Below are 14,017 nucleotides of genomic sequence, written 5' to 3' on the forward strand. Positions count from 1 at the left end.
AAAAGTTTGGTGGATGTCCACTTAAGTGGACACAAGTTTTGTTCTTATTTTTTGCTAGCCCGTTATCTGATAAATTTGGACGAACCGAACGCAGCCCAGATAGAAGCCCGAACCAGAATATTCGGCTAAAGGGAGATGACATGTAAGCCCGTGAGGCCTTATCTCCGCAAGACCGCAGCAGGCCCGACTCCCTTTGTGCTTCTCCTTCCTCCGCCCGATCGAAACCCTAACCCTAATTTTCTCTCTCTCCTCGGTCATCGGCGGGATGTCGCACTTCGGCCGATCCGGTCCTCCCGACATCAAGGACACCTTCTCTCTCCTCGTCCTCAACATCACTTTCCGTAAGTGCCCCTCTCTCCGTCCCTTTCTTCATTTTTCTCCTTCTTTGTTTCCCCTCCGTTTTGTTTCTAATTATGTATTGATTTTTGTGGATAGGGACTTCGGCCGATGATCTCTTCCCCCTTTTCGATAAGTACGGAAAGGTCGTTGATATCTTCATTCCTAGGGATCGCAGGTATATTGATTATCTCTCTCTCTCTCTTTTTTATTAGATTTTTGAGAAATCTCTTTTATTTTTGGGGGATTTTTGAATGATATTTTGTTGATTGAAGGACTGGAGAATCTCGAGGGTTTGCGTTTGTGAGGTACAAGTACGCCGATGAGGCGCAGAAAGCTGTGGACAGACTTGATGGCGAGTTCTTGTTTTCTTTTTTTTTTAATTTTAATATATTTTGCCTCGATGTTATTAGCTTATCAATTTGTTTTACAGGGAGGACTGTGGATGGAAGAGAAATCATGGTGCAATTCGCGAAATATGGGCCTAACGCAGAGCGGATGTAAGTTACGAGTCCTGATTCGCGATTGTTGTGGTTGATTATGGTGATGATGTTTTTCTTCTTTGTTAGTGCAGCCTTTACTAGTTTTGCGTAGATTTTTTGATTGATGTTATTGTCTAGGATTTTGTTTTCTAAAATCGGATAGGTGTTTTTCATTACAATGGTCAAATTAAGAGCTTGATGTAAGCCTCTTTCGACCAATTTTTGCTACTTTTAGTGCTTGGGGAAAAGATCTGGAACCATGATTGTGAGCAGATATTTGTTTTGCTCTTTTCTGCTTAGCAATGATCCTGATACTTGTTTACTTTCCTACCTGTTAGTGCACTCGTTACCCTTTTCACACAGTACATCCATGTTTGTGAGCAGATGTTTGATGGTATTTTTTCGAAGTGGTAAAGTGGTGAATGCTGTTGTTTATATTTATGACAGATTCTGTGTACAACTTCTTTTTAAATTGTAAATTAACAGGAAAAACTGCTGATTTGAACATTGTAGTTTCGTGCTTCGTTGAAACTTAATTGTTGATATATGCCCTGTGGATGTATAACCTTCGGGTGAGTTTTGTCTGTACATTATTGACATGACAAATTAACCATTTGAAATGAACTGCAGTTTTATTGGCGAGTTTTCACCTGTATGCCTGTGAAAAAATAGATTAAAATAACAAAATGGGTCTTGTACTTTTTTGTTGTGACCATATATATTTGTAATTTTTAAACATCGGCTGCTATCTATTTACGTTTCAATACTATTTTTTACATGATTTCTTGCTCAGTTAGATCCTTAGAACTTTGTTAAATATTAAAAGTAATTTTCTCATCTAAAGGGATAGAAGGAAACTCTATACAAAAGATACAAGCATATCAACGTCTTCCTTGTAGAAATAAAGTATCCTAGGAGCCGAACATGGAAATGATCTATTTGTCTGAATTGAATGATTGTTTTAAACTTTTGTTTAAAAATTTCTAGTTATTAATGCTTAGTTCCACAAATAGAATTGCACAAATACAATCACCTAAGCTTGTTAACCAATACGTATTTGCCTATATGCTAGCAGAGTGAGAAAGCTGACCCAAAGATCGGGTTAGATTGCTTGCCTAGATGCTAGCAGAGTGAGAAAGCTGACCCAAAGATCGGGTTAGATTGCTTGCCTAGATGCTGGCCGAGTGAGAAAGCTAACCCAAAGATCAGGTTAGATTGCTTCGAACCTCTATCATATAGAGTTTGATCAATGCAAGACACACCAAACCTCGAGAGTCAGGTGGTTTGTTAGTATGTTATACTTCTCGCCCTCTCGAGAATATTAAGTGTATGCAATCTGCAAGGAAGTTTTTACCTTGTCTCCTGTGCTCAAGAGATAGATGGTTCACCATTGTGTAAAATATATAAAGACAAACAAATAATATATATATATATATATATATATATATATATATATATATATATATATATATATATATATATATATAGAGAGAAGAGAGAGAGAGAGAGAGAGATGATCTTATGTCAACTTAAGTGGATGTCCACCAAACTTTTTAGCCACTCATTTATATTTATAAAAACTCTTCATTATCTTTCATGGATCCCTAGGCAACATCACGGCTAAAAAGTTTGTGGATAACTTTTTGCTATCCACTTAAATTGACACAAAGTTTTGCTCTCTCTTCTCTCTCTTCTCTATATATATATATATATATATATATATATATATATATATATATTCTTATGTCAACTTAAGTGAATCATCTACCTACTTTCTTACCCATTGAGATATGAAGAGACTCTTTATATATATATATATGAGTGGATAAAAAAGTTTGGTGGACAAAGGCTTGCTATCACTTAAGTTTGACATAAGCTCATCTCTCTTCTCTCTCTCTCTCTCTCTCTCTATATATGATATATATATATATATATATATATATATATATAATATATATATATATATATATATATATTATATATATATATATAATATATATATATATATATATATAGAGAGAGAGAGAGAGAGAGAGAGAGAGAGAGAGAGAAACACTTTCGGTTAGACCATAATTTGTTTGAGATCATTACATTCAAACTTACTATTTAGAAGGAAGCACATTGTTTTTCAAAGTAGATTGAGTCGCCACCTACGCCACCGAACGTACTTAGGATGTCTGCCTAGATCTTGGAGGTGTAGGGGCCATTGGCTACTATCATCTCACCACGATCAGTGGGTATATTGCTCGCTTAGGGCATTGTAATGATTGGAGAGAATGACCAAGTCAAGATGGATTGGGTATATTCAAGGCTATTGTAGGTAAAAGATGGTGGTAGGATTTTGAATCTTGAGAAAGAATCTTTCATCTCCTGATGCTAAAAACGCCTAGATTCTGCTTAAGCGCGCGCCTAGGCGCTTGGTCCGGCGCCTAGAAGCGCCTTGCACTTTCTAAAACATTGGAAGCAATTAAACATAACTTTAAAAGTGGAAGTGTACATTGTTTTAGATTCAAAGAACATTTAATTTTATTGAGGACCTGAGGTGACTAGCAATGTGTTTTGGTACCAAGTGAAGAGTGGGATACATTTGCGGATGGTGTTGAGGACCTGAGGTGACTAGCAATGTGTTTTGGTACCAAGTGAAGAGTGGGATACATTTGCGGATGGTGATGCACGGTGGTTGGTGTGTGCATGTGTGGTTGTTCACTCGCTTGTTGGGGAAAGTAAATAGCAAAGTGCACATCAAGATCTCACACAACAAAATTTAGAAGATTTGAGAAGTAAGCACGGGTGTGCTGCACTTGATGATATGATTTTTCTGTGTATTTAGTCCATTCTGTGGCACAGATCATCATTGCCAGTACAAATATGGTCATTGTTATCATCATCATTCTTGATCATATTTGCTGATTTAATCTTTGGTGAACATACTGATTATTATGCATACTCCTGTTTGTAGGAAGATTATTCATAATAGCCTTTTCTGTTAATGTCAAATAAAGATTTATTTTTTTCTACCTGGTTGCAGTCATAAAGGAAGGATTGTGGAAGTTTCGAAGAGGTCCAGAAGCCGTAGCCCAAGACCAAGGTATGTTTTAGGACATAACTTGACTCATGGTAATCCATTGCTCTGCGCTAAACTTACCAATCTTTGTTAAGATGGACTAGCAGCTTTGTACTATTTCTCTAATGTTCGGGTTCCAAGATGTCATTCAATTAATCTTACATCTTGTTTTTTAATACTATCAAACGAAATGCTGAATTGCTGAGAGTGACATTGAATATTACGAGCAAAAGGCCCTCAAACTTTTGTATTGACACAACGATACATGAATGACACTTTTCTTTATTTAGAAGGATATCATATTTCTGATTCCAAAGTAAAAGAGAGATTAAAATTTGAAATTGTTTAGACATTTGGTGTTCATATGCAGTTTTCTTTATGTATTTTGAACTGATGTTTGGCCATAAAACTTGTAATTTGTTGACATGCATCATGTGCACATCAATTGTCACACTCGGGTTTTTGCGTCAAATGATATGGGCACAACCAAATTATAGACCAGAATGAAGTTTTATCTGCCTCTAAAACTTGCCATACCAAATTGATGTTGGGTATGGAAGCTTCTATATATAGTTTCATAGTAAGACAATGGTTGAATTTAAAAAGTACGAATAGTAATGTTATTTCAAGACTTCAGATAAGCATCCATAATAGAATAGTAAGTAGTAGATGTTACACTGACATTTACTATGTTGTAGCACTTGAGGCACTTTTCTAATGTTTCTGTTAGTCCATTTTCAGGTATCGTGGTGATTACAGAGATCGAGATTATAGTAGGCGAAGTCGCAGTCGAAGCAGAGAAAGGTATGGTCGTCACAGGTATCATGATAGGGATTATCGCCGTAGAAGTAGAAGCCACAGTATGAGCCCTGATTATTATAGAGGTCGTGGCAGAGGCAGGTATGATGATGACCGAAGGAGGAGCAGAAGTCGCTCCTTTGACAGGTAAGTTAGTGATATTTATTATCAGCGCTTGAGTTTTTATTTTTCATGAACTGCAGTATTTGTCTTATATGGATTATTATGCACAGTGCTTCCCCTGTTCGACGTAGCCTTAGTCCCCGAAGAAGCTTGTCTCCTCGCAGAACCCCTTCTTCGCCTGATAGAAGCCCAGTTAGGCGTAGCCCTGCTGAAAGATCTCCAGCTTCTCGAAGTGCTTCTCCTCGTGGTCGACGTCGTGATTATCGCAGCTCATCTCCACAGGGTTCCGAGGTATTTACTTTATATGATATTGTCATGGCATCTATCTTGTCATGCATGTTTCAGGGCATTACCTCATAATTTAAATTGCTTGCCAGGATTAATGAACTACTGCCACTGGAGTGCAAACATGCTGACATCTTTCTGGAGGATTTCATGAAAGTTTTATGGTGCTTTTGGGAGCTCTGAACTGATTCTAAGGTTGTGCTTTTTCTGTCATGTCACTGTATGTTGGCTATTAGCATTTTGACTGTGTTGTGGTTGCATTGGTGCAAGTAACTTCTTGTTGAACTCTGAAGACTTTTGTTCTTTATTTGCTTTCTTTGTTGGTTATGTTATGGTTAGTGAATCTTACTTATGATAACATGATTTCCTGCACTTTTTAGTTTTGTACGAGAGTGCGTTCTAGTAGCTGATTGTCCGCAGCCTGTGAGATAATGCAAATGAATGATCTTGCCGATGCTGTTTGTCGTTCTTGATGATGATGATGATGATGATGTTGGTGATGATGATGATTTCCATTCATAGATGATGTTGATGATATTCGATTTGATGCTCCTGTCAGTATCTCGCTGTCCCCATCCATTTTAAGGTTTCTTTTTCTGGGCATGATCCAAGTTAACTAATTCATTATGGTGGTCCTGTGAATGGTAAGGATTGTCTTTAAGAGTCTTAACCCTTTGGTCTTTAGTTTTTACTCTAATCCTGTTCTGGTCGCTGGTGTTTTTATTTTGTGAGCTTGAAAAGGAGTAATTGAGCAGTGATGACCATGCAGCTTCATGTTCTGCATTTTTCATACAATGCGGATGTGTCATCAACCACATCTATTTCTACCCTTTTACATGTGTTGCTGATATGTGAAGGATTCGTTGCTCCATTTACACGCAAGCTTTAAAGGTGAAATACCAAAAAGCCATTTCAGCGTCAGGGATTTGTTGACAGGTCAATATGATCCTCTTTTTTCATATACATGAAAATGGATTGCTATGTCCAGATAAATTATAGCTGTACACGTGCTTTTTACTTCTTATGTTGTGAATTGATAGGATTTTAATTTGAAATTTGTTATCTTTCAACATGTGGCAATGTTGCCCAAGTCGTAGCTGTGAAGTGGGATAGATGGGGGAAAATATAGTGGAAACTGACCTGTTGGCTGCAGGATGCTGTTGCTGTCCTGTGTGACTGCAGGATGTCGTCTGCAGAGAGCAAATGTTCAACTTTCACTGGTTCTGATATTGGTATGACCAGTGTTGAAAATAACGCGTTTCGTAACGCAAAATAACGCATAGCGTAACGTAACGCAAGCTCAACGTTACATAACGTTTGAATATAACGCAAGAACAAAATAACGTAGGTTATTTTCCCTATAACGTAGGTTATGTAACGTAACACTGTAATGTTTAATAACTTAGGTTATTTTGTCAATGGCTTAGATTGCTTTAAAAAAAGAAAGAACGGCTGTGATTTGATTTACTTGTTAACAAAACCCTAGAGGGCCTAAACTAACCCGTCGCCTCCATTTCTCTTGAACACCAGCGAATCCCCCTTCTGATCTCCCGTCGCCTCCATTTCAGCACGCGATCGAAGCCTTTCCGCAGGCATTCGAAGCTCTCCCGCAGGCATTCGAAGCTCTCCCGCAGGCGTTCGAAGCTGTAAGCTTTTTAAAAACTTTCAAAGTTTGGTTGTTGCCTTATTTGAATGAATCTTTGATTTTCTAGTTAAAATTATTTTTGCAGCTTCCTCAGTACAAAGAGGAAAAGAGGTCGCTACTGAAGATGTACCGGTTGAGGATTATGATCCTGAAGATGCAAACATCATTCTGGAGGAGGACGACTTAGTATTTTAGTAGTATGAGCCTATGAGGGCCTTATTTAGTGGAGGATGGCTCATTTTGTAGGATTTATTAAAACTTATGACTTATGAGAATTGCGATGATTATTCATTCTGATTTATTTTGAACGTTATATATCTATAAATTATTTAAATAATAATAAATTATTTAAATAATAATAAATTATTTAACCTACGTTACGTTATGCGTTATCGCTATTGTAACTTAACCGGAGGTAAGCGTTACGTTATGCGTTATCGTTATTTTCAACATTGGGTATGACCATGTTATTTTTCTCATTTTGTGTTGATTCGTAACATTTTATTTACACTTCTGCCATAGTAACTGAGACTAGTTATGAGAAATTCTGATTACTAATGGGTTGCCATCCTTAGCCTAGATTGCATATGCTTGCTTGCTTATTAGCGATGTATTATGAGAAATGTGTAGGTTTGTGTATTTTTAGCCAATATTTGTAAGACTATTTGTGAATGTTGCGGTGTATCCTGTGTAGAATTTCCGATATAGATAACACGCTAAATTATTGAATGTGGTAGAGCTTTAGATAGCTTAGTGTGGTTTCAGTCAAACCTTGTCTCCGTGACCCTGAGCCCGTATCACTTGACAGGTGAGTATTGCTGCAATAGATTGGTATTGTTTTAGGATCTTTGTTGTGCATGAGAGTTGGCGTGCATTATCTCTATTAATACCAACATCTTCTAGTCAATAGACCTGATTTTTATGTATACATTGTGTAGATTCACACTTTATGAAAGAACCCCAACTGTGGCACTTTTCTATCATGCTAGTTTCTCATTCTTTCTTTGCTGCTAGTTACATTTTCTTTTATTAACCATCATCACTTCTGATATTTTTTTTGGATACCTGAGTTTCAAATGTTGGTTAGTTCAGGGTACGACTTTGTTGTCTCTACTCTGGTCCATTGTTTACTTGAATCTTGGAAGTCCAGGAATATAAGCTCTGTACGTAGGTTACGCAGACACATTGTTCTGGGTGCCGTGTCCTTGTCCTACACATGGCAGACACAGATTCACCACGGACATATCATGGACACTTGGTGGTTCAAAGCAAAACCTGATTTCCCCGTGTTTATAACTCTGAACTGGTTTTTTTGGTATATTGGGTTTAAAACCAATAGATTTGAACCCAAAAACAGACACACCTATCTACTTAAGATTTGAAAATTTCCAATAGTATCCCATATGACCAAAATCAAGCTGGTTTTACCTTTACTTTTCCGTTTCCACTTCCATCTTCTTTGAACGGTTGAACCTAAAAAGGAAATGAAGGTCTCCATTTTTAGTTGCTTGGTGACGACAGAAGATCTGAATCCTTTGTTTGAGTTAGCTTAATTCCAGTGTTGTAAATAGCGGCCAATAGCGAGGCTATAGCGGCGCGAATAGCGGTCGCAGCCCTTCAGCGCTACGCGTAGGGGTTTCGCGGCTGGCTTAAGTGGGAAAATCCGCTATTCATTCGAATAGCGCGTAAAAACGGATTTTAGCGGGTTAAAAACGGGTTTTCGCGGTTAGAAGCGGATTTTCGCGGTTAAAAGCGGATTTTTGTTGTTAAAAGCGGCTAAACCCGCTATCACACATATTATGATGTTATATTTCTTGAATTTCTTCATAGTTTCATTCATACAACAAGCTTATTAATTGTTATTTATTGATAATACAAGAAATTTACAACTAATTGAATTTTTAGATTTTTTATGAATTTTCTTATTATTTAAGATATTTAAATATATTTAAATTTGACCGCTATTTGACTGTGCGCTATTTGCCGTGATTTCACCGCAATAGCCCGATATAGCCTTAGCGGTCCCTCGCCGCGACGCGTCGCGATCCGCTATCAGCAACCTTGCTTAATTCTTATTTATTATAGATAATAAAAGAAAATATAAGTGTTAGGTATTTTAATTTGATATTTGATCTAATGTAAATTATTACTATATAGTTGTTTCCCTGTATCCTATATTTACAAATCTATTGTGGCCCATGTCCGTGTCCGCACCTGTATCTATGCAATCTAGCTTGGATTGTTTTGGATAAGATTTCGATCCAATGACTCAGATTCACTGATGTTTACTATAAATAGGGGTAGAGAATAAGGGGTGGGGGTGTGAAAAATTTTGTAACTCTATTTGGAGAGGAGGGTTACTCTTAATTGAGAAGACTTTTCAATTTTGTAACTTTTTATTACAATCAATAAAAGAATTTTTTCACCTCTTTATATTTTTCTTTTCTTCTCTTTGTTTGATGATGATGATGAAGATGAAGATGGGATGAAGATGAAGATCAAGAGTGAGGTTTGCTTTCATCTTGAGGCTAGAACCCTCTTGGGTGGTAAATGTCCTTTGTTAATATTTTTATCCTTTTGTTTTCTTGCTTAAATAGCCAAGATGCTAGAACTCTCTTGCCTTAGATTTATTTAATGCTTATAGAGTAGATTTATTTTCTCGCATTTAATTCTTGTAATTTATTTTGTAGTTTATTTTTTGTAATTTATTTTGTAGTTAGATTTTATTTTCTAGCACTATTCACCTTGAGACTAGAACCCTCTCGAGATTAGTTTTTCATTTTGTTCATTTTCATTTTCTTTGATTAGCCTTGAGGCTAGAACCCTCTCGAGATTAGTTTTTTATTTTGTTCATTTTCATTTTTTTTTTATTAGCCTTGAGGCTAGAACCCTCTAGGGAATTGTCATTTTTTAAGAAGTGGATTCAATGATTCCTCATATCTTTAATTGAATCATTCATCTTTATTTTCTTGAATTTTCTTTTTATTCTTGATTTTTTTATTTCTTTATTTTATTCATCTTTCTTTCTCTCCTTGTGAAAATCATTCATACTTTGTCACACCCACTCTCACTTATATTTTGTGCCTATTTACACACTATCACCTTCACTATCTCTCCACAATCACATTCACTCATCACTCCTATTTGTCTTGCACACAACATAAGAACTAATTTTAATTTTCTCCTACAAAACACCTTCCTCGTGGGATCGATAACTTTTTATACTATAACTTGATTGTGCACTTGTAATTTTTTGGTATATGTTTATGTCGCACCAAGTTTTTGTATGTACACATCTTCAATTTACGAGAAGTGATTGAGATCTTGAACGTATGCGATATACGAGTTGAATCTTACCAACGAAACTATATGCGATATACCAGTTGAATCTTACCAACGAAACTATATGGGAAATTTATTGTTTTGCTCTTACTTTTTTTTAATTACTGTGTTCCATTGAAATGTAATATAGGCTTTCATTGGTTTGTTCGAAGTGGTGTGTAAATTATTGTTGGGAAGTTGATAGATGTATCTTGAAACTTTGACTGAATATATAGATGTTGTATTAGAAATTAAAAGGCTACATGAAGCACTTAATAAAGTGGGTTTTTTTTTTGGGTCTGGTTATTATTGTTATTATTATTATTATTTTATTTTATTTTTTTTGTCTTGCGTGATGATGATGCTTGGTACTGGTTGTGGTGTTCAATGTAACGCAGATTAATATAAACGAAGCAGATTATCCAATTTTGTCACGCCATGCAGTTTGGAAGACACGTGACTTTATATCACTGATAGTATCAGTCATATCGCGAGTGTTACTCCCTTGCGACTCTCCCGGAGTAACCCAAACCCGGGCAGCACGAAAGAGATTAAAAAAAATATTGGATCGTGCCCTCCGATGTTGTCATAATCTAATTCATTAACGGGGCGGCAAGATTAGCTTGCTCTCTGACGAAAGGTAGTCCCATTCAGGTGGCATTACTAATAAGCAATAACAATAGGGTTACTAAAAAAAATTTTTTTTGACCCCTTTGGGATTTCATGCTAGTGCATAGTTCATAGGTAATTGTTTGTTAATTGATAATACATATATGAACCAGGTATGTTCTCTCAAATCCATATATCCATATATTATATAGGGAAAATTGCTTCTGGCTTCAACTTTCCTTACAAGTATTCCGCCCACCCCAAGAGTTTTTACACACTCCCAAAACCCTCAAAAGCAAAGCCACAATTCTCTGAGCCCAAAACACAAAATCCAAGAGTTTAAAATATGTGAAGACCAATACTCTCTCTCTTTTATGATGTCACCGTGATGATTTGAAATGGGGTTTTGGGAGGAAATTCTAGTTCCCTTTAAAATTTTCTCACGGCATCGATATCGGCGATGAAATTTCTCGAAGTTCATTCATGAGGCGAAGAAAACTGCGATCTTCAAAACGGTGATGACGAGTTGCGACGGATTTAGCGTCGCCATTTCGAAGAAAAAGGTAGGAACTCTGGCGTCTCCTGGTGTAATTTTTTCCCTTTTGTAACTTGTACTTGAATCTGAGTGTTATATTGTTTTGTTATTTTATATATTGTTATATATATTTTTTTAAATCGATGACTTAAGATTAAAGTAGAGTCTGTAAATTTATATATAATTGTTATTTCATTGTAATGAGTTTGTTGTTAATGTTATGAGTTGGTTGTGAATGAAGGTTATGTGTTGGCTTTAAAGGTTATGAGTTGATTGTGAAGGTTACGAGTTAGTTGTGAAGGTTACGAGTTGGTTATGAACCTCGATAGGAAGTTGATTGTGAATGTTACGAGTTGGTTGTGAATGTTATGAGTTGGTTGTGAACCTCAGCAATGAGTTAATTATGATTGTTGTTAACTAACATTCACAACCAACTCGTAACATTTACAAACAACTCGTAACATTCACAACAAACTCATAACCTTCACAACCAACACAACCAACTCATAACATTCACAAACAACTCGTGACATTCACAACAAACTCATAATCTTCACAACCAACACGTAACATTCATATCAACTCGTAACCTTCACAACTAACATGTAACATTCCATCACAACCAACTCATAACTTTAACAACAAACTCATTACACTGAAATAATAATAATATATAAATTTACAGACTTTACTTTAATCTCTAGTCATCAATTTCAAACAATTACAACAATTTGTAAAATAACAAAAAAATATAGCACTAGGATTCAAGTACAAGTTAAAAAAGAGAAAAATTACATCGAGAGTCGTCGGAGTTCCCGTCTTTTTCTTCGGAACGATGACGCTGAATCCATCGCAACTCGTCACCACTGTCTTCAAGATCACGGTTTTCTTTGCCTCATGAACAAACGCCAGGAAAGTTTCATCGCCGATGTCGACGCCGTTGGAAAATTTTAGAAGGAACTAGAAAATTTTCCCTCAAAACTTATTTCAAATCATCACAGTGACATCATGAGAGAGAGAGAAAGGGAGAGAGAGAGAGAGAGAGAGAGAGAGAGAGAATTATGGTATTCACATGTTTTAAAGTCTTGGGTTTTGTGTTTTGGAGGCTCAGAGAATTGTAGCTTTGCTTTTGGGGGTTTTGAGAGTGTTGAAAAAGTCTTGAGGGTGGGCGAAATACTTATAAGAAAATTAGGGGTGATGCGGCATAAACATATACCCAAAAATTAAAAGTGCACAATAAATCAAGTTATAGTATAAAAAGTTATCAATCTCACGAGGAAGGTGTTTGTAGGAGAAAATTAAAATCGGTTCTTATATTTTGTGTGTGACAATTAGGAGTGATGAAAATTATGATTGTGGAGAGATACGAGGAATGATTGTTGTGAATATATGCAAGAGACAATAAATTGAATTTTAGGGGAGAGAAGAAAGAATCAAAGAATAAAACAAAAAGCAAGAATAAAAAAAGAGAAAAACAAGAAAACAAAAGATGGAGGATTCAATATGAGAAATCTAGAATTGAATCCATTAGCTAATCTCAATTACAAAATACAAACTATTCTCTTTTTATCATATTTCACTTTAGATTTATTAAGCATAGACTATCAAACCATTTAAGAAAAGTATAACCTATCAAATTATCATCTAAGCAAAATTAGATTCATGACAAGAACAACAACAAAATAGTAATCCTAGAATTCATAAGTATAACATATCAAACCACTCAAGATAAGCATAGATTATCAAATTCTTCTTCTATCAATTAGTTCTCTAGTTGATTATCATATACATGATCATTTTAAATGTAAGAGAATAATTTGCATAACATAAAGGAAATTAGACTAGTTTCATACAATTCTAAGATTCCTATAAGAATTAATTTCACATCTTAAGAAATAAAAACAAGAAGAAAAAGAACTAATTATAAAAATAAAAAGAAAAAAAATCTAAACTATGAACAAGAAAATAAATCTACTCTACAAATTAAAGTGCAAAAAGGAAATAAAAAGACAAGAAGATAAATCTACACTACAAGCATGAATGTAAATCTAACTAATAAACAATAATAAAGAAATTACTAAAAAAATAAAAGAGAAAAATAAAAGAAATGTAAACCTCCAAATAATTATTTATCTCCATCTTCATCATCCAACAAAGAGAAGAAATATTTAAAGTGGTAAAAAATTTATTTTATTAATTGTAACAAAAGTTACAAATTTGAAAGACCTTCTCAATTAAGGGGGGTTATTCATTGGTGTAATTTGGGGGATAATGGGATAATTTTTGGAACATCATTTTTTGGTGTTATTCATTGGGATAATTGGAATTGGAGTTAACTTTGTGGTGTTATTAGTTTGTTGGGATAATTGGGGGACAAATACTCCAATTTCCCCTAAATTACACCAACTATATAAAGATCCCCTCCACCCCTTACTCATAATTACCCCAAATTTACTCCATCATTCATATTGGAACAATGTTGTTTCACTTTGAAAGCAATTGGAATAATTTTAAAATATTTTTGTATTACTTAACTAGTACATGCTAATTATATTATAAATATATGATGTGATATATAAAATATAACATATATTAATATTTTAATAACATATATTAATAATATTATATAATAGTAATTATAGTATAACTAATTTATTATAATATTATATAATATTTTAATAACATATATTAATAATATTATGTAATATATTATTATATAATATTAATTAGTAATTATAGTATAACGTATTTATTATAATATTATATAATATTTTAATAACATATATTATTATATAATACATTATTATATAATTAATTTA

General features: G+C 34.8%; 1 protein-coding gene across 2 annotated transcripts; it reads left to right on the top strand.

The window, feature by feature from the left end:
- LOC109833947 (serine/arginine-rich splicing factor SC35-like) lies at positions 125 to 6,143 on the top strand. Of its 2 annotated transcripts, XM_020401821.1 has the most exons (9): positions 129 to 341; positions 436 to 514; positions 612 to 691; positions 770 to 836; positions 3,847 to 3,906; positions 4,624 to 4,827; positions 4,914 to 5,094; positions 5,181 to 5,283; positions 5,469 to 6,143. In XM_020401821.1, the coding sequence occupies exons 1-8, from the start codon at positions 266 to 268 to the stop codon at positions 5,184 to 5,186; spliced, it is 753 nt and encodes a 250-aa protein (XP_020257410.1). In that variant the 5' UTR covers positions 129 to 265; the 3' UTR covers positions 5,187 to 5,283; positions 5,469 to 6,143. The 2 variants fall into 2 exon arrangements, with proteins under 2 accessions (XP_020257409.1, XP_020257410.1); XM_020401820.1 differs by having other exon boundaries at positions 125 to 341; positions 612 to 836.

This window comes from Asparagus officinalis, chromosome 3 (assembly GCF_001876935.1).
Source record: "Asparagus officinalis chromosome 3, Aspof.V1, whole genome shotgun sequence".
In the NCBI taxonomy this organism is placed as follows: Eukaryota; Viridiplantae; Streptophyta; class Magnoliopsida; order Asparagales; family Asparagaceae; genus Asparagus; species Asparagus officinalis.

Coding starts and splice junctions, on each gene's coding strand:
- LOC109833947 (XM_020401820.1), top strand. CDS start 266: ATGTCGCACTTCGGCCGATCCGGTCCTCCCGACATCAAGGACACCTTC. Junction 342..435: donor CGTCCTCAACATCACTTTCC/GTAAGTGCCCCT, acceptor TTTTGTGGATAG/GGACTTCGGCCGATGATCTC. Junction 4,828..4,913: donor AGAAGTCGCTCCTTTGACAG/GTAAGTTAGTGA, acceptor TATTATGCACAG/TGCTTCCCCTGTTCGACGTA.